This window comes from Centroberyx gerrardi, chromosome 9, assembly GCF_048128805.1.
Source record: "Centroberyx gerrardi isolate f3 chromosome 9, fCenGer3.hap1.cur.20231027, whole genome shotgun sequence".
NCBI classification, from domain to species: domain Eukaryota; kingdom Metazoa; phylum Chordata; class Actinopteri; order Beryciformes; family Berycidae; genus Centroberyx; species Centroberyx gerrardi.
The window spans coordinates 16999447-17025625 of NC_136005.1; the positions used below are offsets into that span (position 1 = coordinate 16999447).

The 26179-nt window shown below is 41.6% G+C and overlaps 1 protein-coding gene across 12 annotated transcripts in view; it reads left to right on the forward strand.

Moving 5' to 3' along the window:
- The window catches only part of fryl (furry homolog, like), a 75180-nt gene that overhangs the window by 17516 nt on the left and 31485 nt on the right, over nucleotides 1-26179 (forward strand). For 5 of the 12 annotated variants that reach the window (XM_078285776.1, XM_071895685.2, XM_078285770.1 and 2 more), the window contains 17 exons: nucleotides 1217-1282; nucleotides 13686-13894; nucleotides 15184-15237; nucleotides 17385-17524; nucleotides 17673-17769; nucleotides 18745-18824; nucleotides 19335-19415; nucleotides 19602-19770; nucleotides 20658-20750; nucleotides 20894-20992; nucleotides 21180-21281; nucleotides 23755-23799; nucleotides 25073-25176; nucleotides 25326-25434; nucleotides 25548-25634; nucleotides 25728-25899; nucleotides 26026-26158. In XM_078285776.1, coding sequence (XP_078141902.1) covers nucleotides 13775-13894; nucleotides 15184-15237; nucleotides 17385-17524; nucleotides 17673-17769; nucleotides 18745-18824; nucleotides 19335-19415; nucleotides 19602-19770; nucleotides 20658-20750; nucleotides 20894-20992; nucleotides 21180-21281; nucleotides 23755-23799; nucleotides 25073-25176; nucleotides 25326-25434; nucleotides 25548-25634; nucleotides 25728-25899; nucleotides 26026-26158 — 1685 coding nt within the window. In that variant the 5' untranslated portion in view covers nucleotides 1217-1282; nucleotides 13686-13774. Of the gene's footprint in view, nucleotides 1-1216; nucleotides 1283-5065; nucleotides 5741-13685; nucleotides 13895-15183; nucleotides 15238-17384; nucleotides 17525-17672; nucleotides 17770-18744; nucleotides 18825-19334; nucleotides 19416-19601; nucleotides 19771-20657; nucleotides 20751-20893; nucleotides 20993-21179; nucleotides 21282-23754; nucleotides 23800-25072; nucleotides 25177-25325; nucleotides 25435-25547; nucleotides 25635-25727; nucleotides 25900-26025; nucleotides 26159-26179 lie in introns of those variants that run through there. The other 7 variants (XM_078285773.1, XM_078285777.1, XM_078285771.1 and 4 more) reach the window with 4 other exon arrangements.

A 26179-nucleotide genomic window follows, 5' to 3' on the forward strand; every position in this document is an offset into this window, starting at 1 on the left:
AAAAGCTTGTTTCAATACAGCTGTGTTCTTGAACACCCAGCTACTCCAGTGTTGGCAAGCCCCCACCGTCTGTCACACTCAAATCATTATTATCATAGACATAGGGATTTACAATGAATTGTGAATTTCAGATTTAATAATCATAGAATATGTTAATATTGAAATATTTGATTTCATTTAAAACACCCACTGGACTTAAAAATAATTGAGTTGTTGTAAGATGCAAAAAGGACAATACAATAATGTAGTTCCCAAAATCATCAAGACTATTAATCTTGATTAATAATCATGATCATATTATCTACCGCAATTATTGCAATTACCATTTTAGCCATAATTGTGTGACCATACATAAGCTATCTTATAACATGGGAAGACATCTGTGGAAGTTAGGAGGCTGGCATGCTGTCATCTACTTGTCCTCTACTCCTGACAGATGGCACCGTACAATACAGAGTTTGTAGCACAAATTTAGGGGCTGTTCTTGAGCAAAAAGCAAATCCCGCTGCCACATTTAGAATGTTTTATGGAGGTCTAAAAGTACTTTTTAAAAACACTTTATCTGCTTGTACCATGTTAATTCTGTGATTTAGCTGGCTAAATGATGGCCAAGTTTTATTTTAAAGTTTAAAAACTTTTGGTTCTTTATGGCTCTAATGATGACTTGAGTTGAGGACGTTTCCCGTTTAGTAGCCCATTTGCATCAGCAGCAGGGTGATGACTCGTCGGTCTCTCAGCATGGCTTTGTGTGCAGTGCTGCCTGTCAGAACATGCCTGTTCCCTGTTTGCTCATGGCTAAAACATGGCGGAAGGCTTCTTACTCCTCCACTCACCCTGGGCTTTAAGGATAGGGCTAGGCTACACATTGACGGCTAGCTAAACTAACCTACAGCCTACTGCCAGGGATAGGTTGGCTTGGGCAACAATGAAGACAGAAAGAAAATGTTTTGCTTTAGCTTGACTGGGTCAGTGTCGTGTGTGTTCAGCTCAGACTGACAGTGATATACAGACATTCATATTGAAAGACAAATAGGTGACTTGCTTCTGGTTAGAATGGACAAAGATACCCCCCCCCTTCCTCTACCCTAGTTCTTTCCTGTATAGAGCTGGTAGGGTTGTCCAGGTTAACACCATCACCCCTTCACACAGAATGGCTTGGAGAAGCAACCAGGAATAAAACTGTTCTTTTTTTCTTTCCTTCTTTCTTTCCAACTAGGACACATCCGAAATAATAGAAAAGTCTCCTTTGCAAATCTGGCTGGTCGTGGTAGAGGTCAAGATGGTGAGTTATGTAATGGAAGGAAGAGATGTGATTTTTACAGTAGTTGGGGCAAGGAGAGGTGTGGAGACATGGTAGTTAGTATGGTTTAAGGTATTCGTACCTCAGGCTTCAGAATCACGTCCGTGTTTATTACAGGGCTGAGTGCCACTCCCTTCTGTTGTCTAACTGGCATGGCTTGAGTTGGCTTTTAAGGTGGTGCTGCTCTTTTCTTTCTGTCATTTGTCATTCTACGCACACAGTGACATCATCTGATTGCTGGATGTACAGCTGAATTTTAGGGAAGGGTTTGATTAGGAGGAGTATTTGGTTAAAGGGTGCTGCAGGTTTCCCATTTGTAATTCGGGTGTGTTTGGAGCATGTGACTGAACATGGGTGTGTGCTGGTGGGATGTACTACTGTAATGAAAGATGTGTATGTGATTTTTGTCTGAATAGCCTGGTTCATAGGGTGTGTATCCAGACAGCTTGGACAAACATATTCACTGGGTTTCTTAAATAGTTATTAGCCAATGCTGCACATTACAACAGCAGTGAAAGAAGCCCCATAATGGTGCAGCCTGGCACTGACTGTGCACTTAGTGGGAAAACCGTGTCATAGCTGGGGAGACAAATGCTATGAATCATTGTTAGTGCTCTTCCACCAACCAGCTCTCCCATCACATGCTCCTCCAAAGTGAACAACTTGAAACCAGCTCCTTGTGAAGATGCTATGAGGCATGGGCTGACCTTTCTGTACCTGTGTTAAGATGAGTTTTAATTCTAATTTGGCTGTGCGTTCCTCTGTGCTGCTCCGTCATTCCATAGAGACAATATGCTGCCGACCTCAGAATGACTCTACTGAAATTACTTGTCTCTCAGGATTTGGTAGGCAAATCTCAGCAAAATGGGTTTGTTCACTCTCAGCTTGTGCAATGGAGAGAAGAGGTGAAAGGAACTCTCATTGTGTTTGAAGGTGTTGGTGGTTGGTAAAGTCGCTCATGAAAATCTGTCATTTACAAAGGAGTCTGTGATTACTCGCATCATTATGGAACCACAGAGCAATACCTCCTAGCAATTAGCCAGGAGAAATCTAGCCTAACTATGTTTGCCTAGAAAGGCCCAGAGTTGTGTGTCTTTGTAACTATTACGAGCGAGTGTGAGATTGCTTGCTCCTGACTCAGGGGAGCGAGTGGAAGTGAGGACCTGGGCAGGTTGCAGAGTTGTGCTGCATACTCAAACTACTGTGATGGATCTAATGGCGTGTCCTCTGCAGCCCAGGCACCACTGGGGAGGTCAGGGATTGAATTACAGCTCCTATCGATTATTGTTCCCACCGCCGCCCTTCAGAGAGGCCAGGACAGGAAATGCATCCTCCACTCTGTGGGCTCCTGGGAAGAACGGCTCCCCAACAATATCTGCAGTCAGGATGGCTAGCTGTCAATCATTGCTCCCACTTTGTGAATGGAGCTACTTTAACTTGCCTTGGTTGTGCATTTAGAGTGGTGATTATTTGATCAGTGAGCTCTTCTTTCCTGGAAGTCAGTTATTAATGATGTTTATTTGAAGCCTTGAGCTTACCTCAGCTCTGTTGGACAGTTTCTCTTAGCTCTAATGTTCCCAGAGATACAATGTTATTGGTTATTCCTCTGCATTCCTCAAAGAATGAAGCTGATTTACACAAAACATTGTCTTCAGAGGTATTGTTGATAATGTGTGAACTATGCTCTCGTTCTATGTTTTTGCAGTTAAGTATGTGTGCACATTAGACTTCTGCCAAGTGCTGCTTCCTATTTTTACCACTGCGTCGTGGTCATCAAGAGGCAAATTCAGGTCAGTTAATCATGCACTGCACTATACTGTACCAGTGCTCCATCAGACTTCGTCACAGTTTACAGCACTTGAGAAAATCTTTTTCTACAAATCATGTCTGCTCTTTGTTGAGCAGTATCTAGTTAATAAAAGGAAGTAAGAATTCTATTATTGTGATTTTAACTATGACAGGCATTTTGCTGGTTTAAAATGGGTCTTTGTTGTAAGGGCCAGATGGCGTCACATAAGTTTCGTCAAGGTAAACCTAAGACTTTTAATGCCCTTTAGAATTTAATATAGGACTAATTTAAAATGAAATTTCAAATTTAGTGTGGAAATAAAAAAAATTATAAAAAAACTTTTGTCCTGTCACAGTATGGGTCAGCATGACTGGGCTGATTTCTCTGGAAGAACATTGTACTAAGACACTGCAACATTTTTACGACCTCTACAACTGAATTGAAGACTCAAAGACTGTATTTAATAGTATGCTTAGCGAATTTCCAAGTTGTTAAACATGCACCCTCTGCTGGTCCAATGGCTGCATTTTGCGAAAAGTCAAATGATTCAGTGATATTTTTTCCAGTTTCTTCTTCAGTTCCTCCTTTTTTTTTATGTTAGCACTAAAGGAAAATGCTTTAGCGGCTGCCAAAAATGTCCCTGTCCAGAAAAAACCCAGTATGAATCCTCACACCTTAGCTGCAAATTTTCATACAACTCACACAATCCTCTTTGCATATTCAGAAAGATATCATTTCCACAAATGCACCATGGGCCTGTACAGAATCTGTACTTGTTTATTAAAAGGCTAAGTTTCCCAGCCCCTCAGTCAAAGCCTGCATCAGGGTAATGCCGGCCAGGGTTTGACAAAGCATCTGTTTGTGTAGTGTTTGTTTGCAATGAGCTCTGCCTGGTTTTGCATAACTTGTGTTGTGAAGGACTGTCATGTGACAGAGGGAGAGGTTGAGGGCAAGAGAGAAACGAAGAGACTAAGCTGGGGAGAGGAAGACAAAGGGCATTTGTCTGTTGCAGTCTTATCTGTTCTTCTCAGAATATTTTGTTAACAAACTTTGTCCTGCGCTTGACCACAAATTAGCTGATGTCATGTGACTCTGTTTTAAGTCTGCGCAAGGGGAGGAAAGACTACAACACAAGCTCAAAAATGCAGATGAAACGTGTACACACACATACAGGCACTGTGGGCTTTTCGTCACTACTGCAGTGTGTAGTGAGTTTGTGTGTCATTCTGTGTGTTACTGTGTCTCGTGGCTTTTGGACGGAGCCAGTGATGTAATCCCTATGATTATTCCAATGGGTGTGTTCAGTTACTTTACCCAAACGGATGAGGTGTCATCCCTATCATGCCATGCTATGGGACTGGCTGGCGGAAGGCACCAGCTGCAGAGTGTCAGGTAGCTGTGCCCCCATGTCTTGTTCAGTTGAAATACCCCAACATAGCCCATATTCTTTCTATGCCTGACTTCATTTTTATGGGTGGGATAACCTTTTTTTTTTTTACTTTTTTTTTTAGGAATATCATATTCTGTTTATGTTGGGACAGACATTCGAATAGCAGTAGGTTGTACTCTTCTGGTTTGTATGCCCCCCACCTTCCACTTTATTATCTCTTTCCGCTTCTTCTCTCTTCCATCCTCTCTCATTCTTTTCTTTCCCTCCTACTGCAGTCAGGGATGACGCATCAGTATTGCTGTGGAGCTTACAGGAAGTGTAGTTTTGATAGGCCAGTGGAGAGGCAGCACAGTAGCAGCTCTGACATGCGTTTGCATCGCTGAACCACAGCCAGGGAACACTCGCAGCATTTTGATGACATCACCCCCACCCCCCTTGCTGTTGAAACAAGCTCGCTCTCTTTCCCTCTCTCTCTCACAGAGAAAAGAGCAGGCATCAGTAAAAGAACAACAGCTAGCTAGGAAGAGGAGGGGCTGTCCGCGAGCGAATGGAGAGGGAGAGAGCTTGGCGGGGGGAGAATAGCTGACAGTGCTAGCAGGGTAGGACTCACACACACAGGAAGAGGAGAGGAGAGGGAATATTGCCGTGCGTTGTTGAGACTTCTTTCGTGTGCTGCTCTGCTACTATTCCTCTCCCATCAGGAGCAAAAGTTCTCCTGCGGTATTCTCCCTCGGCTTTCTGGATTTCTCTGCGCTGGGATGGGGATGAGGGACTGTGTGGATTGGCAAGTGGGCAGCAGGCGCCGGGGTGGAATACTTCTCTAACTAGCCAGGCTATGCTCTCTCTCCTCTCCTCCCAGGGCGGTTTCACTCTCCATTGAACTAGGCGGCAGGAGAAACATACTGGTTGCCCTTCTTGGGCCTCTCTCCTCCACAGCTGCTCACACTGGCTCTGTCGTTCAGGATGCCGTTCTTAACCAGCGCCTGTGGAGGGTAGTACTCGGCTCCGGTCAGGGAAGAGGAGCTGCAAGTGTGTGGGGCGTAGAGAGTGTGTTTGTCCGGTTCTCGACGGGTATAGGGAGTTGTATGTTTTCCAGGAGAGTGGAATGCTTGTATTTTGCGAAACAAAAGTGGGAATTGCCCTGTAAAATTAGTGCCTTTTTGTGAAGCCTAACTTTTGACAGTCGTCATGCTGAGCCTGCAGGATTCGGTCTTCTTTGAGATCAGCATCAAGTCTCTGCTCAAGTCCTGGAGTGGCAGCTGTGAGTACCCTGCCAGGCTTGCACACATGTTTACATACCACACTTGGCCACCACGCTTATCTACCACACACAGCCAGCAGGCCCCGTGCAGCATTGTACATGCTCGCATGCAATCCATGCATGGAGATTTCCTATCTCCTCCCTGTACAAGAAAAGTGGTTATTAATGGGCTTGTCAGGGTGATTGATATGTTTGGTCCAGGTGTAGCCAGGCTTTTTTGATGTGTATGCAGGTAGCAGCAAAGTTAACGCCCTCCTCTAGTATAGTCTCCCCTCCTCCACCTGCTCATCACCCTTCTACTGGCTCCTCTTTGTCCCACAGGGAATGTTTCCCTTGATGAGCATCTGCAGATACAGACTCTGATTACACACAGGTGGACTGGAAGTGCACTCTCTCTGTTCCCCTCATGGCGCCGGCTGCTCCAGCCTTTCCCTTGCCCTCTCTTTCCATCTTTGTCACTTTTTCTACTTGTTTCACCATCTAATTCTGTCTGTCTCTTATTCTCCCCCAGCTACACACAAACACACTCTTCTCCATCCCTCTTTTTTTCCCCTCTCACTTTCATAACCCCCCCTCCCATCCTCTGGGATGGCTAATGTTTCCCTACTATTGATCTGTCTTCTGGTTTCCTCCTATTATTAGCTTCCCATACAGCCCATATTCCATCAGACATTAGAAAGGGCCTGTCTCTTCCATCCCATTGAAATATGTAATTTGTCATAGAGACAAATGTGGAAAGCAGATAGTATTTTAAAATTCCCAACTGATACTGCTTCATCATCACTCCAGTTTTTCTACATTAATAACTACCTGATTCACAATTCTTAATTTTTTTATTTGGTTTTACGTCTCATGAAACGGGTAAACCCCATTATGAATCTCAGTTTCTGGTAAAATGTGTGCCTACACCGTTAAATATCCTGTTTTGTAGTACTATACATTTTCAAACTGACAACAAAGACTTTTTAGAATGTTTTTGTTCTGAACCCACATTCAATGTCTATATAGTGAATAAGGTCAAGTCGTTGACAACAAAATGAAATTTTTTGATAACGGAATTAAAGGATGACTAGCATGGTTACTGACCATATTTTTATTCTTTAAAGATGTTGCCCAGGGACATGCTGCCTCGAGTGGCCTCACAATTTTCAACCAAACATCACAAGCAAACCATTGGTTTATAATGCAAATTAGGAGTAACAACAGATTCCTACCAATTGAAAAAGGCCCAGCACTGCATCTCTGCCCACGTGAACTTCAGTTTGACTGGGATTGTGACCGTTGGACATTATATTCTTTTAATGTTTAAATTAATTTTAAAATTACATTTTTGAAAATCAATAATCCTAGACACATTGAACTGATAGCAACATGTTTTCCAGTATAGCCATATGGTCATCACTTTGGTTCTAAAACATACTAACTGTATACTCAAAACACATCAACAGTGAGGTTAATGCCAGAGTATCAGACCGAATGTCAATGAAAAATTCAGTTGATATTTACAACATTGCCCCACAGTCTAGATAACATTTTCATCAGGTTTCAGGATTATCTTTATTGAATATCCAAGGTGAAATGACACATGGGACTCACCTGCCTCACAAGATACCCAAGTTGTAAATGTTAGTGCATTGCATGCAATATAACATCAAAATTTTATGACATGGATGCTTCAAAAGGGTAACTTATAGCCCTTGAAAAAGATACTGATGAGTCAATATAAACTATTAGTAGCCACATTTTAAAATGCTGAATGTTGGATAAAATGCTTTCCAAACTGTTCTGGATGTGACTGTTCGCTGACTGTTAAATAATTTGAATTAAAAAAAATTAGGATCCTTGAGTTGATTTATTTTTTCTTTTATGTACTTATTTGAAAACATAAGTTCATTTTAATGCATAGGTTTACACAGGCATGGAATTTCCCAATGTCAGTTCAGTTTGTGCCATTAAAAAGTCGTCTGCTTGCTGTTCGGTAAAATCCAACTGTTGAGTAAACAGCTTTTTTCCATTTGCCCCTCTTGTCTAATTAATGCCCCCCCCCCCCCATCCTGTGTTGGTTGCCAATTCTTCTTCATTGGGCCTCTCAAACAAAGAGGGTAAGGCCTAGTTTCAGCAACTGTCTCTATGCCGCCCTGCCAAAACTTTCATCCATGCACTGACTGTCTCTTCCTCATGCTTTTTTCCAATTTGCTATTAACATATGAGATGTTTCAGAATATTGCAGCCTGCTGTGTACTTTGTCCTGATGTCCATTCTCAGTTTAGTTCCTAGACATGTTCAGTTACAACACCCAGTAATTAGATTTTTCAGTAATAATCCTGTATGGTGAGGTCACAGTTAAGTGTCCACAGTGTAATCAGTTTCTGAAAAAGGTTGATCTTGAGGGTGGAGCAGGCCTGTGTTTTCATGTTGGTGTCTCATTCTGTGCCTCTATTGTATCGGTGTTTTGTCAGCTTCAGATGTCAAATTTGTTTCACCTTGTATCTTCTAGCTCTTTTTTTTTAAATTTGGAAGAAGCCAAAGTGCTGGGCAAACCAGTAGTAACTCGTTGGAGTCTGAACATGTTAAGACACAATGGCAGAATAGGCACTGCCACACCATATAAACATTAGCACAACACTGCATTCCAACACTGTGTATATGTATGTGTGTGTGTGTGGGTGTGTGTGTGTGTATGTATGTGTGTTTGTTCTATTGTTTCTGGCTGTCCTGAGAGCGGAAGTGAGCAGGCCTTGGGGAGGGCTCTATTTTTACTGTGACAAGGTGGAGTCGCTGCTCTAATAGTTGTGTAATCCTGCTGGGTGCTCTGTTCCTTGATTGCAGCCATAGACTTCTCTGGCACAGTGGGGTTTACAGGCCTCTCACAGCACAAACATGATAAGCATGTACTTGTACAGCAGTTCAACTTGAGCTAGTCACTGCTTTTTATCAGTACTCTATTCTCTACTTGGAGTGGAGTCCATCTTTTAGGCCTTGAAGTTCTGAGTATCTACAGATATTGATGTTCTCTTATGTTGAGGTTCCCCCAACTTTCAGGCTAAAGGCCCCCAGACAGGCCCCCTATTTTCAAGAGGACTGGTCAAAAGATAAGAAGGAAGATCAACTCACTGTAAAATTGGTAAATTTGATACTAGTGAAATTTAACATTTTCTCAGTTGAGGGGACACATGGAGAACCGTTAAGCCTTATTTGAGTTTTTTTATTAACTGTTATGTTTTGTTCTATGCAGTGGCCTGTTTTCAAGAAAAAATTCTTCATTGGGACTAAAGATGTAACAATATCCAAGTATGGTTCACCACGACTAAAAACAATGATGATTATCATACTGCATTTAAAAGCTATTTTTGTCATGTGCGACCCCATCATTTCAATTAGCCTAGATGTTTTGAGTACTAGGACTTGTTTGAGCGCAATGGTTTCTCCTAGCTCGGATATCGATTATCATACCGCAAGCATTTTCTTCCAAATCATGTCCACGATTTAAATATCATTGATGATTTGTGCTGCTGCTGTGGCCTGCAGCTGTGCCAGATGCAGCATAGCAGTTGTAGGTTAAACAGAAAGTAAACAGCGGTAGATGTAGAAAGTTGGAAATAAAGGGTCTTGTTTGAATTCCAAATTCACAGTCGCTTACTTCCAACTGTGCAGGTAGCAGGCCTGGTGAATGCAATGGTATATGTGTAACCTTTTATTTGCACTGAATGAATATCACCGTAAGCTACAATGTGATTCATTACATGTATGCATTATCTACAAGAATGTAATTGTTTTTATCTTTACATCTGCACAATGCATTCTTGCTCTCGCACATGGCACAGCAAGCTATATGCCTGTAGCCTCATATTTACCTGTTTTCCTATGGAGGCCTGTGTCAGACCATTAGAGTTTATTCACATAATTATAATCTGCAAAGTGAATGTGTAGAGATGCTGAAAACTTGGTTTTTGATGGACTAGAATAATAAAAAATGATACAAACCTGTTCACTGTAGTCTCTGGAAAAGTATATTCCATTCTCTGTCTCGGTCTCATTTTTCTTATGTCTTATACAGCTATCATTCACTCCCTGTTTTCTCCTACTTTTATTTTGACATGGAAATATATAGCTTGTATTTAGTGCTAATCACTCTAGTGAGTAAGTGTCCTAGTGACTGGAGTCTGGACTGGACCAGAAGTTGGTGTGCATCACCTTTCATCTTTGAAAATGCATTTTGTGCCAGAAAAGGTTATACAATACTTAATGGTGCAGCATAGATGCGCTTACACTGGTTTCGCCACACATGTTATTAATGGAGCATGTTTGAATTTTCACATTGATATTTGAATGGGAAATGGAACCTGAGCTGTGGGCTTTGGGTTATGAGTGAGTCAATAGAGTTTGCAATGAGTCACTGGCCTAAACAGTGAGGGGTTTGTCTGTAACCTTACAGGTTTTTTGACCACTTGCTAAGATTTGTGCAATAGGGTCAGTTTGGGGAAGGAATGGTGGTTTGGCATGTCACAAATGACTCTCCATTGAGAGAGAGAGAGAGAGAGAGAGAGGGAAAGAAGGGGAGAGCGATGCAGAGACTTGGCCCAGAAAAGGATGCTTTGCATTTTTTTCTCATTCTGTTGTTGAGTGGAAAAGTACAAACAATGTTGGGTTTCTCATTTCTGTGAGCCAGTCAGCACTCCAGCTGGCCCAGGGTAGGGGAGAGAGACGGAGTAAGACAGACAGAAAGAGAGGGATGGAGGGGGTAGAGGACACAGCAGTGATTGGTTGTGGGGAGCTGGCTATGTGACATCATTGGGGGTGTTGGTAGAACACAGTAAACAAAGAGGGAAATGTTTGAAAGGCTCTCTGTGCTGCTGGACAACATTACCACCACGCAGCTAACACTTGCCATTACGGTGCCCCCGGTCCCCCCAAGTGAAAGTAATAACAATAATAGTAACTGCAACAATGGCTATTATTTATTTTACTAACATGATCAGCCAATAGCAATTTGTATTTTAGAAATATTTCCATTTTATTTACTTTGGTTGGATGTATTTTTCTGGGCAGGTTGTTGAGTGGTTGAAACAAAAAAAATGGCTTAATGCACATTCAGAATTGATTAATCAATAAACTGTTGCAGTTTTATATGGTAGAATGTAAATGTTGCCACAAGTACTTGATGTAGAATGTAATGCAACACTCTGCTTGATGACCAACAGATTATAAATAATTATATCCAAAATAGGTTTGGAATAGTAGTCTGATTACCAGACAGTCAATATCCTATCTAGTGAATCTGCGTATACCAGTCTATTTGATCAGTATACATAGGTCATGTGTCGCCCCTGAGGTACTCTGCATTTTGACAGATTTGCATATTTTTCTCAACACCAAAACCCCAAGTTTTACCAACTTATACTGTATAAGTGTGTTGAACCTGTGTCACCATATTTGCTCACTACATTGCTGAAAGCCAGTTGCTGGGTGGGAACATTTTTCCTCCTCTGAAAGACTTGTTAATTTTTACTGCAGTTATGCTCCTCACTATTGTTCAGGCTGTTCAGAACACATGGATGTTTCTCTGACAACCAGGAAGAAACAGAGCGAGGTTTTTCCCGGGAGGGAAGGTGGTCAAGGGTCAGTCACCACTGACAGCTCTCGGCTGGACTGGAACCAGTGCGGATGATACTAGAAATGCTGTCCTAGTCCTGCAGCATTCCTTTACTCCCAGAACACACTAGAATTATCCCCATGGGCATGATTTTTAATTCAGTGTAGCCCAACTTTGTGCCCACCAGTAGATGGCATCTTGGCTGTCTGGGAAAAGTAGCTGGACTGGTAGTTGGTAGTGCAGGTTGCATGAACACATTTTATTGGCAAATAGCAAATCATCTGGAACTCCAGTAATACAGGTAGTTTTTTTTTTCTTTTTTTTCTGGCTTATTCCATTGAAAAACACAGCTTTTGTGGTTATGACACATTTGGGCTGTAAATTGGTGTGAGTGAATAGCCTATTAACATGAGCCTAAATAAACATGAACATGGTTTAATAATTGGCTTGGAATTGACGTATTTTATGTCAATAATAATCATCTTCACGCAGGTCAGTTTTGCCTATCAGTGTCAAGCCAGCCAGAATAAAAGAAAATAGAACTTCCACTCAACTTTAAATATAAAGCCCAATGTTAAAATAAATACTATTTTCTGGAGAATCTGTGGTGAATGAAAATTTTGTTATTTTGAAGGCAGCTTTCAGCATTATTCTGGCTATCTCTGTCTGGAGTAACACAGTTTCCTCACCTCTCCTTCACTATATGAATTTGCTGAACAGTCCATTGCTCTCAACACTGCCAGAGACTAGACCTGAGCCATATGCCACATGTAAATGTGCAGACGGAGCTCTGGGTTCTCGTGGTGACCCCTAACAAAATCATCCCTTGGATCCTGTGAAGCTCACCAGTAGACGGTATTAAACCGCAACATTTTTTTTAAGGATCCTATTCTTTTGGAAGGATTGGGAGAGAGAAGGAGATGACATGTGACAAAGGTCCTTGGTCGGATTCTAACCCAGGCCGCCCCTCAATTGTCATTTTTTTTTTACAAATAGTATGAATTTGTTGTTTTTGAGTATTTGAATTTTTTTTTTTGTCTGTCATTTTTATGTACTCCCAGTTAAGATAAGAATGGTTTTTTTTTCCTGTGCAGAATGAGTTGTAAAAGTTGTTATCTTATCAGGCCTATACTGGCCCAGGTTGCCGATGTGCTTACAATCAATATAAATACGTAGGGATGTAACGATACATTCAGCTCATGGTTTGGTTCAATACATGTTACTGTGTTCACGGTTTGATACCACAAACAGGGTTAATACAAGTTGACTACAGTTCAAATAAAATTTGAACAAGCAAAGTATACATCTGTGCAATCGGGTATATTTCTCAGTATAAGAATAGTGCAAAGTGCTACAGTTTTAAGACCTCTGAAACCATATTTAAGACTCAAACGCAACATTTAACCATATACCCACATAGCAGACTTGAGACTTGATGGAGGATCCTCAATTTCAGTTTCACCTAAGTTTTAATTGTTTTAATATCCATGCTGCTCAACATCTGGAATGCATATTTACAGTACGTGTTTGTTGACTTCAAAATAGTGGCTTCATTGGTTCAAAGTTTAGCATGGTTTTGAAAGTTAAGTACTGGATACCAAAGATGCTGAACTGTGCTTTCCAATTCCTCTATTTATAGTTTGTTTCCAGTGTTTCCACAATGCTCCATTGTAAAAGGTTTCTTCTAGGCTTGATGATAAATGTCAGTATGAATCTCAGTTTCCTTATTTGAACTACTAGTGCAGTGACCGTTCGCCCCGCTACTGCACAGAGTGCTGTTCGCTTGTTTATTCAAAGTTTATTAATATTGAACGTGTCGCGTGTCCAAATTGCACCAAATCCGACACTGCACGTCCTTGGGTCCCCAGCAATACACCCGCCAAGTATGAAGTAGATCGGACGAACGGTTCTTGAGATATGCGAAGGACACATACAGACAGAGATTCCTTGCTTTATAGTATGATTATCCTGCCATGTATAAGATTGACTGTTTTTTAATCAGATTCGCTTTGAGAGAAAAACATTTCCAGGAGGTTGAACAGTTAGTACAGCTCTTTCAGAGAACTGTTATTCATTTAATTGTTGAAGGAGTTGGCATAAAACATTCTCTTAGGCTGGATTTAACCTATGACTCGGCTCAAACAGGAGTTGATTTGTGTTTTTAGGTTAATAATGACCATCACCCTGTTCAGCTCTTATTTTTTGTCATACTGTTTGGATCAGAGCTAGCATATAACATTGCATACTTTTCAAGAGTGTTTTTCTCGATCACTGATTGACACTGTGTCTGACCCTGCAGCTTTGACTCCCTCTGCCTTACTTTCTAACCTCTGCCCTCTGTCCTCCCTGCAGCTTCTGCACCAGTCAGCAGCAGCGTGAGTAGACGCCGTGCCCCCGCCTCGGTGACTCCCCTCTTGTGGGAGAAACGCAACGTTGCCGCCATGTCGAGCATCACCATTGACCCCGAGCTCAAGCCTGGGGAGTTTGTCATCAAGAGTCTGTTTGCTGAGTTTGCCGTGCTGGCTGAGAAGAAGATCGAGGTGGTGATGGCTGAACCGCTGGTGAGTCCACAGGGGTTGCAACACTACTGTCAGGAAACAGGCAAATGAAACTCAAGACACAACACATTCTCTAAAACTGTGTCATAAAGACTTTGAATCCTGATTCCAGTCAGATAGCACATGGTCAACGTTTGTCAAACTTATTTTCAATTATGCCTACACCCACAACGTCTTCTCTTTTGCAACTACTTGCCATGCATTCAGCCTATGCTTACACCACTGCAGGCAAAACTGAAACATAAATTAGATGTGTAAGGGAAATGACAGGAGAGGGACTTTTTTTCTTTCTTTTAATTGGCTACAAAGATGAGGAAATACTTATATGAACCCTTCTTCAATAGAATTTTGTACATTTGTTGTAAAGTGTGTTCCAATTGAATCCACTGAATTTGTTCAGTTTCTTTCTAAAATTAAAGCCACGGTGATGAAATTTTTTATCTTCCACCAAGGAAGGAGAAAGAGGAAGCTCACAAAATCTTAAAGTTGAACTGAATGAGTTCATTTTTACATGCAAACGGCAACATTTAGGCTATTGTTCCTGTCTGACCTGCAAAATTAAAATATATAGGATTAATCTAACCTGAAGAATGAACTAGTTCAAAATCACTTGTCTGAACATAAGACAATCATTATTATAAACAAAAATGTATACCTTTCCCGACTTTCTCAACTCTGCAGTAAGCCTCCAGATACTGCGGTATGGCATTATGGCAGTAAATTGATTATTGTTGCAACTCTAATTTGTGCCAACTCGATATTCAAAGTGTATGCCGACCAGAGTTTTAAATTGTGCATGTTTTAAAAAGAATGCTCGGATATAATATCAACTGGAAGGAGTGTCGTCAGATATCCTTCTTTTCTGATAGGCTTTCCCTCCATTCAGCTTTCTGTTTAGCCCAGTTTATATTCTTGGTTGCTACCCTTGTCTTTGGTCATCTCTCCTCCCATTTTTCACTCCTTAATTTCCGCTGACGGACTATTGTTTGTCTAGTGGTGAGGTTCTAGATACAGTCTCCTGGCTAGCTGTTTACACAGGGGCTCCTGGCTTGGTAATGACCTCAGGCTGATAGTAGACTTACCTCGCTATCATTCAGCTATTGCACCACTGTAGATCTACAGTGCTCTTCTGTTTCACCTGCTTACTCATCATCTGGCCTGCTGATATGACTGACATCAAGCTCCTGTTGTGAAAGAAACAACAACATCTACCCTGCGTTAGTAACACACTTTTTCTCTGACTCTCCCGTCTCTCTCTCTCTCTCTCTCTCTCTCTCTCTATGCCCGCACAGGAGAAACCCCTGTCCCGATCCCTCCAGAGAGGGGAAGATGCACAATTTGATCAGGTGAGTTCAGCTGTAATAATGACTAGAAAGTGTGTCTCTTTTTTGGTGTTGTGTGTGCGTGTGCCCTTTTCATCTCCCAGGACCGATAACACTCCTCTCCCACCTCTGTATGAGTGTGTGCAGTAGTTGAATCCCCCAGCTCCACCCAATCAATCCCCCACTCAATGGCCCGTCTGTCCCTCATCTCTGGCTGGTGCAGAACTCTATACAATGGGCCTGCCTGCTGCAGAGTGCTTTGTTCAGCACAACACAAAGCCAACGAGGATATGGTGCTATAGATCCAGCTGTCTCCATTGTGAGTGAGGGAGAGAGAGTGGGCAGAGAGAGAGCAAAAGTGAGAGTGTAGAATCGCTGTGTCATCCTCAGCAGTAAATCAGCATTGGGTGCTGGAGTGTGTCCGCCTGGTGCCGTGAGGGCAGAGGGAGCAGTTGCATAACTCTCCCGCCTAGCATCCATCATCCAGCACCCTCAGCACACTGCACTGGCCCTTAAACACACACATCTACACACAGACCTACTTAATACATACCGGCCACTTCATCTCGTTGTATATGTTGTCTGAAAGTTTAAACACCATAATCTTGAGTCGCTAAAATGCTGATTTCTTGTTTTCTCTTTTTACTTGTTAGTCATAGGATTTACTATCCTTTCTTGTAAGAATTAAATTATGACCATTCAGTACAACATACGCCTATTATACATCATCCTCTAACAATGGTTTTATGAGGCCTGTTAATGCAGTACTAGTTGCACAGTTTACATTCTGACGTCATTATCATCGATGTGATCAAAGTGCTGATGAGGTATTTAGAGGAGAGCCTATCAGTTGGGTGGTCTTGAGTATGGCCACTGCAGAGGCGTGTGTACTGTGGTGCAGCTCAATAGTATAGCGGGACCACGCTGTGCTCAACATGTCATCCAACACCGCACTCCCAGTCCCAATCAATAGCTCCAGTATATCACCCACTGGCTGAGGTCACCTCTGGTCCGTACTCACCCTATACGCTGCACTCTTCCTAAATATGCACTTTCCTCCATCTCTGTTGGGACAGCCTTCTCTACACACTTTATTTATTTTATATGTTTAGTTGACATGTACAATGCACATTAATAAACATTTCTGTAAATGTGCCAGTTAGCCAAAAAGGCTTGTTTCATCCGTAGTCCCTAATGGCTATCTAGAATCAAAAGCAAATGCGAAAACACAAACACAGGCAGGCACATACACAACTGAACATATCAATATGATGACATCATACATCGAAGCCATAATTTGTGTAGCAGAGTATTGGTGGCAGGACAAGATGAAGGCAGATACACATGAGGGCATGTAGCAGGATATCAGCAACAGGACAGCATTTAAGCTGATATTAAAAAAACAAGGATGTAGGCATGTTGAAAAAGACACAGGACATTTAAGCACACAGACCTTGATTAGCAAGATATGAACAGGAAAGACCTGGACTGACAAGTTAAAAGAGTGTTAGATTGGTAAGATGGCAACAGAGAGCAGCTCTAATTTAGTGCTTGCATTTTTGATGATGAGTAAAGATAATAACTGACAAGAAAAAGACTGGTAAATATTAATTTCTCTGATATCTACTAGTTTCCTTGTCTAAGGCACTCGGTCTGTTTGAGATTCCACTGGCTTCAAAGTAGATTTGTTGGTTGGTGACCAGCAAGTTTAACAGTAGGTCATGTGAGCAATATGTAGTACTGACTATTCATTTCAGTTTCAGTTTCGAGTTTATTTGCCATTTACTTAAAATGCTTTGGAATTTTTGATTATGAGCCTCACGTCATTCAGGAAAAAAACACATAAGAGACAGGGTTAAAAAAAGGACACAAGCAAAATTGTCATCAAAGTGCAATAAAAGGACAAAGACCCATAAGAAACAAGATAAAACCGTCATAAAACATTTGAGTTTACCATCAGATTTTTGTTCTTCACACACATATGGACTAGGAGAGTATTTTATTTGCATTAATTTAATTTTTCATTATCATTGTTTTGAATGTCTTTGAATGTTGTGCAGTATGTTAGCGAGAGGAATTTAACACTGATGGTTCACTACTGATAAGTGATCATAGTGTGAGGGTGAATAGGTTGATCAGCTTAATCTAATGTTTGTCATGTTGTTTTCCAGTTAATAAGCTCTATGAGCTCAATAGCGGAACACTGTTTGCCCTCCCTGCTGCGCACACTGTTCGACTGGTACCGGCGGCAGAGCGGCACTGAGGATGAGTCTTATGAGTACAGGCCTCGCTCCAGCACCAAGTCCAAAGGGTGAGATACTCGTCTTGATTCACTTCCTTCCCTCCTGTCCTCCCTTCCCTCTTGAGCAAGTAATCTCTGAGTGATTACAGTAGTGTTTTGGGTGTTTTATGTTATGTCCTTCATTGTTTACAATATATCTCTCTCTCCTTCTCTGTAGAGATGAACAGCACCGGGATAAAGACTACCTATTGGAGCGGAGGGACTTAGCCATAGATTTCATTTTCTGTTTAGTTTCAGTGGAAGTTTTAAAACAGGTGAGCTATCTGACTCTGTTTTTGTATGCTGTCTTATACAAAGTCTCAAATTAAGACTGGTACTAGTCACGGCCATAAAGCTGATCCTTGGAATACTGACATAAAGAGGGAGAATATTTTGCCACTTGTGGTGATCCAAGGCCGGCTTGGCAGCCGGACACAAGCTCATGTTCATCCCGTTCAGCTCAGCCTCCACAGCTCTTATTCAAATCGTTTTAGGTCATGTTTGCATGCTCCCTCAGGCATTTTAGGGCTATTTTGAAACTGTTTCTTTTTTGGCATCTTAGAACACTTGTCCATTCATGTCTACCTTCCTCTAGCCAGGAGTCCTGCTCTGTGAGTTTCTGTTAGTGTAGATCTGAGATTTGAAGAGGTGTCTTTGGTCAAAAATGTCAAACAAGTACTAAGACACAGCACAGATGTAGGTTTACCTTGGCCTTGCCTAAACGGACATTGGATTTCCAAATAGAATTGAGTCAGAAAAAGGCTCCACTAGCTTTAGTTTGACATTTGCTAAAGTCTCTGTCCACCTTTTATTGCTGCTAACCATGTTATTGACAGTAACAAAAATGTCCTTAACTGCCAATGCTTCCTTAGTGAGGGATACAAGGGGTTGAGATTACTCTTTTTTTTTTTTTTTTTTTACATATCCTCCATGATACAGGAAAGAACTGCAATAGTTGGTGAAGTCTATGTCCTTAAGGGTAAAACAGTAAATAGACACGATGGCAGCATACCAACTCCAACTGCGCTTGCTTCTTAGTCTGTTATGGATCCAACTTCAGCACAGGGTCTAAAGGAGACTGTCCAGATCTAAGCCGCACACTCTGAGCTGAAAGCCAAACCCTGGAGACCGGAGCTAAGTTGTCCTTGGCTCTGCTCCTGTAGGGAGGATAATGAATGGTAGCAAAGAGAAAGAATGAAGAGAGTATCAATGCTTCTAATAAGACTAATGATTCCATGTTTGCGTCACAGATTCCTCTTCATCCAGTGCCAGATGCTTTAGTCCATGAAGTTCTAAACCTGGCATTCAAGCACTTTAAACACAAAGAGGGGTAAGTACAAACACACACACACACACAGATAGACAAATGAAACGCATACACACACAGAGAGACCAATGAAACAGCCTTTTTTGTCACATGAATAAAAAAACTGCTTGATGAATATCTTCCATACTGTGACTGTCTCACTCCAGTGTGGGCTTGGCTCTGCACTAGGTCAGAGTCAGTCATTTATTTATGGCTATTTGGACAGACAGACTTTATGGTCAATGTGTGATTTTATGAGCTGTCTGTATCATTAATGTCACTTAAAGAAAACACTATTGCTTCATGTTGAGCAACTTGAGTCAACCTCAAGTAAACACATGCCAGAGTGCTCCTGGTGCTGCTAGCAAGAGTTAAACACATCTGTAGGCCAGGCCAGTCGTAATGACTATTTGAAGGCATTTCTGTTTTGATGGTATTTCCAGTGATATAGCACAAGTCTGTTGTCCTACAAAGAGATATCCTGAACCCTCTACTTGTATATGACTTGATAACACATGCATTATGAATTTACAGGTACTCTGGCCCCAACACTGGCAATGTGCACATCATCGCAGATCTGTACGCTGAGGTCATCGGAGTCCTCACACAGTCAAAGTAACAGCAAGCTTTATTCTGCTCCTTGGTTCTGAATACTGACCAACTGTTAAATGTAGCATTAAAGTTTACAGCTTATCACATTCACAGCCAACTCTTAACAAGCTCTCGCTTAAAGCTCCAAGTCTGTTTTCTAATAAGTGTAGATTTATGCATCTCTGTGTGTGTGTTTGTGTGTGTGTCCAGGTTTCAGGCAGTGAGGAAGAAGTTCATCACAGAGCTGAAGGAGCTCAGGCAGAAAGAGCAGAGTCCCTACGTGGTCCAGAGCATCATCAGCCTCATCATGGGCATGAAGTTCTTCCGGGTCAAAATGTATCCTGTGGAGGACTTTGAGGCCTCGTTTCAGTTCATGCAGGTAAATTATAGCGGTAACTTCATGCTAAAAGTCCGCCAGTCTAATTGTACTCTCAATAAGGTGGACTGATGTGTTTGTGCTAAATTGTACAACAGAAGGCTTTTTTACTGCTGCCCTTTTGTTGAAACTCAGCAGCTCTCTGTGGCAGTGGCTCATAAAGCCAGATGAGTAACGATCAGATGTGAGGTTATATTGCCAAGAAAGTGTGTGTGTGCGTGTGCCAAGAGCTGTGAATGGAGCAGTGCCTTTTTCATTAAGCTCTATATGGCAGTAAAAAGCTCAATATGCTCCTCTCTTAACAAGACCATGATTTCCCAGTGTGTTAATGGAAGACGTTGGGTAACATGCCATGGTTTATGCCCACCACTACTCTTCTGTACATCTTGGTTTCTACCCATGTGATGCCTATCTGTTAAAGCCTGAGTAATACAGGATTTTTGGATTTGATATCTATTTTTAAGGAGCAAAATTCATTACCATTTATGGTTAAAGACAATGATAGAATTTAAAAAATATTTCTTTGTATCACACACTCACTTAAAAATTATGATGACAGGATTCTCTGATTGTAGATTTCTTTGCATATCAGCAGCAATCTTTGTTTCTGCATCAGTTAGTATCACAATTACTTCATATCATCATCTATAAGTACAGGTAATATTTAGGGATGTTAGCCTGTACAGATATATTTGGCTGATACAAAAATATAAGCATATCTGCCTAATAATTGTTCTCGTAATATATCCATAAATAAACATCCATCTCAAGCCACACTGTCTCCCACCAGTTTGACTGTTTATGTATTCATTGCCTATGTGTTGGTGCATCCATGTTATCTCTGTAGCTAGGCATCACGTGTCTTTACCTGTGTGCCATAACTTTCCCAGGAGTGTGCGCAGTATTTCCTGGAGGTCAAGGATAAGGACATAAAGCATGCCCTGGCAGGCCTTTTTGTGGAGATCCTCATCCCTGTTGCTGCTGTGAGTAACACTCTATACAGCTTCCCTAAATTTTCAGCACAAATTAATGACAATTTCTACTGTTTTGCTCTGTATTTAGATGGCTCTCTGAATGCAGTCCTGTCAAGTTGAGCTCTGCGGTTACTTCTCTCTCTCCCCTTTAGGCGGTGAAGAATGAAGTCAATGTGCCATGCCTGAAGAACTTTGTGGAGATGCTGTACCAGACAACCTTTGACCTTAGTTCCAGGAAGAAGCACTCTTTGGTAATGATACATTTACCACCCCAGTTTTCTCTTTCTCTCCCTCCCTCCCCCCCATCTCCTTACCCGCCATCTCCTCCTGCTCTTTACCTTTACTCCCTCCTTTACTCTCCTTCTTCCCTCACCCTTCCTTTATTCCTCTTCCATCTCTGCCCCTTTGCTTTGATGCTGACATTGTTTATCTCCCCAGGCTCTGTATCCCCTGGTGACGTGCCTGCTGTGTGTCAGTCAGAAGCAGTTCTTCCTCAACAACTGGCACATCTTCCTCCAGAACTGCCTCTCGCACCTGAAGGTACTGCCACCCTGAGCCTAGACTCCTAGTCCAGTCCCAGAAACAGTTTTTACTCCCTAGCCCTAAAGAGTAGCACAAAGACTGTAGTCTTCAGAACAGAGAGAGGACATCATGCTCTGTTTGACAATGGTTAATTCAGTTTGATCCTCAGAAGTCTTATGACTCTCATGTTATGAAACTTGTAATGAAATTTTGCTGCTCTCATTGGCAGTTTAAAGTAACATGAGCCCACTTAAATAGAATTCTAACCAACACTTTCAGTCACTTCAGTGCTATTGATGACATTGTCATGGCGCCAACATTTGTCAGTTGTAAAAAGAAAATGCATTTCTTGTATTATGATATTCCATGTAAGTTAGTGTATGCTTAATGCCACTGTTGGCAGAAGTTGTCTTGGTTGTGAAGGGTGTGCTCTGCGGCTCTGTCTAAAGATCATAATGTACTTTCCCTTCTGTGATCAACAACCAGATCTGGACAGGAATAGCACTTGATTCGATAAGGTAACAATGGAGCCCATGAAAAATTAACTTCTGTAGGATTTATCAGTGGAATTTACCAGTTTGATATTTCAAAATGTTCAGATGACCTCAGATTTATTGGGACTCTCACAAATGCTCAAATTGGACTAAATAAAAACACAAAATAAAAGATCATGGGAGGTCACTGTTATTAGTGTAATCACAGCTAATTTCCTAGTAATATGTTAATGAGATAATCCTACATGTAGTATCTTTAACCACAGTCAAAATATCATACGTATTGACTAAACCAAATTAAGTGCATCTTATGTATGACGTGTTATGTCAAGTGCTGTTTTGACTCAGGTCTGCTAACAACTCCTTGTAAACCAATCACAAACTGATCAAGTCAACCCTCCTCCTGTCCTGTACCATCATGGAGCTAATTCAGGCCCAAGGCATCGTAGTGCTGTGTGACTGACTGACTGACTTACTGACTGTCTCCTCAATTCTGCATTGATTACCCTTTGTGGAGATGGAGTGTTTGATCTTGTGGTGGACATATTTCCCTTTGCTTCCTTGTGATGGTGATTCCCCATGGTTTTGAATGGCCGTCTGTGATTTCAGTGATCTGGTTGCGTTGTTCTCTTTGACCATTTTAATTGTTTTAGATTCCCTTTTATTCAAAATTGTAATCAGTCTCCTGAGTGGTGATGTAGATTGTTTGTTGCAGGGATAAATTTCCTGGTTTGTGTGATGGCTCTTGAGTGTAGTGGCGATTCACAGTGAGTGATTTTGGGCTTGCTGTCCAACCAGCCATTTTAACCCTGTGGCTGCTCTTAGAAATTCATATTGTTAAGACTAATAAAAGACTTGGATATTTTTAACTTTTAACGTTGTAACATTTATTAAAAAGTTAGTTGCTATATAGCAGGGCTGCACAATTAATGGTAGATAATCTTATATCGCGATTTTATGTTTAATACAGGTGTAATTCAGCGATAAGTGTTTGTTATATTTTCAGTTGCCCTTCAAGCCCCAGTGTGGTATATCGCTTCCATTACGCTTGACCATTCACAACATTTGAAGGTGAAACGTGTACCCATGTGACTAAAACAAAAGTTAAAATGAAGTTTGAATTTTGTAAATAAGAGCCACAATAAGAGTAAGACAGTAACGGTGAGAACAAGGCTTTGCTGCTGCTGCTACCTCGAGAAATACTGCACTGAAGAAAGTGAAAAAGTATGTTAAGGAGCAAAACTACAATAAAATTGTTTTGTTTCCTGAAATCGATTAATAATTGAGATCACAATATTTAAACAAAATAATGGGGATTATCATTAATGTATTAATCGTGCAGCTCTACTTTACAGAGTATGATCCACACAGGGTTAAAATAGGACAACCTGCATAGTGAGTGTGCTAGACATGGTAATGAAATTGAATGGACTGCTAATTTATCTGAGTGTAGTTGCTTGTCGGTTTTGTAGGTGTAACATAGGCAATTGGTTTTAACATTTTTTTTTTTTTACCGTCTTTCCTACATATCCTTTAATGTTCTTTTCCTCATCCTATCTGTGTTCCCCTCATCTTCAGTCCTCTTTTTGTTTGTATTTTCTGTCTTTGTCTGATTTACCATCCACAGCACACCTTTTAATTTTGTCTTGCTCTTGCACATTTGACATTTTAGAATATTTTACTCATTGTATGTTGAAATATATAATTCCATATTGGTTATAGTATATTATTGATGCACTTTTACATAACTTTCCTAACATGCTACTGATAAAATCCACAATTTGCATCTCATACATTGCATTATATTGCAATAAGGTACTGATGATTCACTTGGTGTCATATTGACAAGGGTTAGGCTACTTTGGACTGCTCTTGTCATATTTGTGTTTTCTATTATGTTTTGTCTCTTTTAGTCTATAACTTGCATGTTTCCCTCCCCAACCCTACACTCCGTGTCTCCTGTCGTTTGATCTCTCTCTCACATTCACTCGCTCCAGATGCCGTCTAACAACAGCATCCGCAAGCAGATTGAGACGCTGCAGGTGAGTTTGTCAGTGACCTGCCCCCCTCCTTCACAAGGTCACCTGACCAGGAAGCAGGGGAGTACAGCTCTGACTGTTTGGCTAATAGGGCAGTGAGTTGTTGGAGGCATATTGTCCTCTTTAATGACAATGAGGTTTAAGTGTTGCCCTACAAAAGGAGAATGGAGGAACATGTACTAGTTGTAGCTTGCCTCCAGGTGCGATGTTGCCTTGTGCTTTGTTGTTCAGCTGCTTTGTCTTTATCAGCATCAGTGGTGAATGGCTTTGCTGTCTTGTATGTAGTTGCAAGTAGAGCACAGTGCTGTTTGTGTTAATAGAGTGGACTTTGACATTCTTGTGAACAGACATACACACACACCTTTATTGGGGGTTAGAGAAGATCATCGGCACATGAGAAGGTTCATTGATTTGCCCATCAAGGAATTTGGTGTTTTTGCAGTCTATTTCGGCAGCAGTGTGTGTTTGTTTTTCTGTCTGAATTGGTAATAGGCTGGCTGCAGCCACACCCTGTTCTCTTCTTCAGTTTTCTTAAGCGGTCTGGCATCTTTGCATTCACATTCCCAGCCGACAAGAAGGAGGGTTACAACAGTAACCTTGAAAGAATCCTTTGTATCATGCCTGTTTGGAGTGTACACTATGTTTGTTGGTATCCAGTGGGCTACCAATCTGTCTGATTGCACTGTTGAGTTGCAGACTGAAAGTTCAGGTGATAACAGTTGCAGTACAAATATAAAGGGGCTGCTGGAACATGGTCTGCAATCCAGCATTGCACAGTATCTTAAACGATTTGCTTTTTTATTCCAATAGATGACTCGTATCGTACTCGTATATAATGTACTTTATTGACCCTGGAGGGAAATTCTCTTCCTGCTCTGCCCAGAGCACAGGGTCGGCTACAGGGTCGGGCTTCCGGTTGAAGAGCGGTCTCCATACGCACTATGGCACCCTACTGCCCATAAAATAGTATTGCATTTTATTAGAGTTTTGCTGTTGACTAAATCAGAACTTTTCAGTACACTTAAACCTCAGCAATCATCAGACCATACATAGACTTTCTACGTGTATAAATCTATCAATGACTCTTTATAAATCCCTCTTACACAAGGCTGAAAACTAGTTAATTATATCAGTTTCTACATGCGGCTGCCCGCAGTTTTAATGTGTCACATCTGACTCCAGACAACAGCAGCCTGATCTCTATAACCTCACGGTGGGTAATGGAATTGTAATAATGAAATTGTGTGGCTCTTAATATTCCCTTTTTGATCCACAGAACAAAGATCCCAAAATGTCCCGTGTGGCGCTGGAGTCGCTCTACAGACTGCTATGGGTCTACATTATCAGGATCAAGTGTGAGAGCAATACTGTCACACAGAGGTCAGTCTCAGGGCCAACTACTCGCTGTGCCCCACACTACACACACATAATCAAACCCTCTGCTGTCTGACACAGAGTTGTTTAAATGAGGGGCCTTTGTTGTTGAGTATTGAACATGTTAGACAAAGTTCCCTTTTTTCTCCTCCTAGCCGACTGCTCAGCATCGTTTCAGCACTTTTCCCCAAAGGCTCCCGCAGTGTGGTGCCCCGGGACACGCCCCTCAACATCTTTGTCAAGATCATCCAGTTCATAGCTCAGGTAGGATTTGACCGTGAATTGATGTATGTGGATTATACAGCTGAGCTAAAACTGGGGATGTGTCATATAGTAGCTGTGTCAGTGATTTCTGGCGTGTTTGTTTGTTCCCACAGGAAAGACTGGACTTTGCTATGAAGGAGATTATCTATGACCTCCTGTGTGTGGGTAAATCTCACAAAACCTTCACCATCAATCCAGAGGTAAAAGTATAGATCAGTTTTCTTCAAGCGCCTCTGCATTCTCTGTCCTCCCCCTCCATACCTCTTATCCTCTCCCTCTTTCTGTCCTGATAGAGGATGAATATCGGTCTGCGGGCCTTCCTGGTGATTGCTGACAGCCTACAGCAGAAGGATGGGGAGCCTCCTATGCCTACCACAGGGGTCATCATGCCCTCTGGCAACACCCTGCGTGTCAAAAAGATCTTCCTCAACACCACCCTCACTGATGAAGAGGCCAAGGTCATAGGTAGGTCTGACGCTTCTGGCAGAACATGTCAGGATGGGACATTTCAGGAACTGTGTTGTGTTATCTGTGCTGTGTAATATTTGTCACCGTAATGTGCGTGTAATGACTGTGTCGGGGGGTTTTCAGGCATGTCACTGTACTACCCTCAAGTGAGAAAAGCCTTAGATAACATTCTGCGCCACCTGGACAAGGAAGTGGGCCGCTCTATGAGCATGACCAATGTACAGATGTCCAACAAGGAGCCTGAGGACATGATCACGTAAGTAACCACAATCTGGAT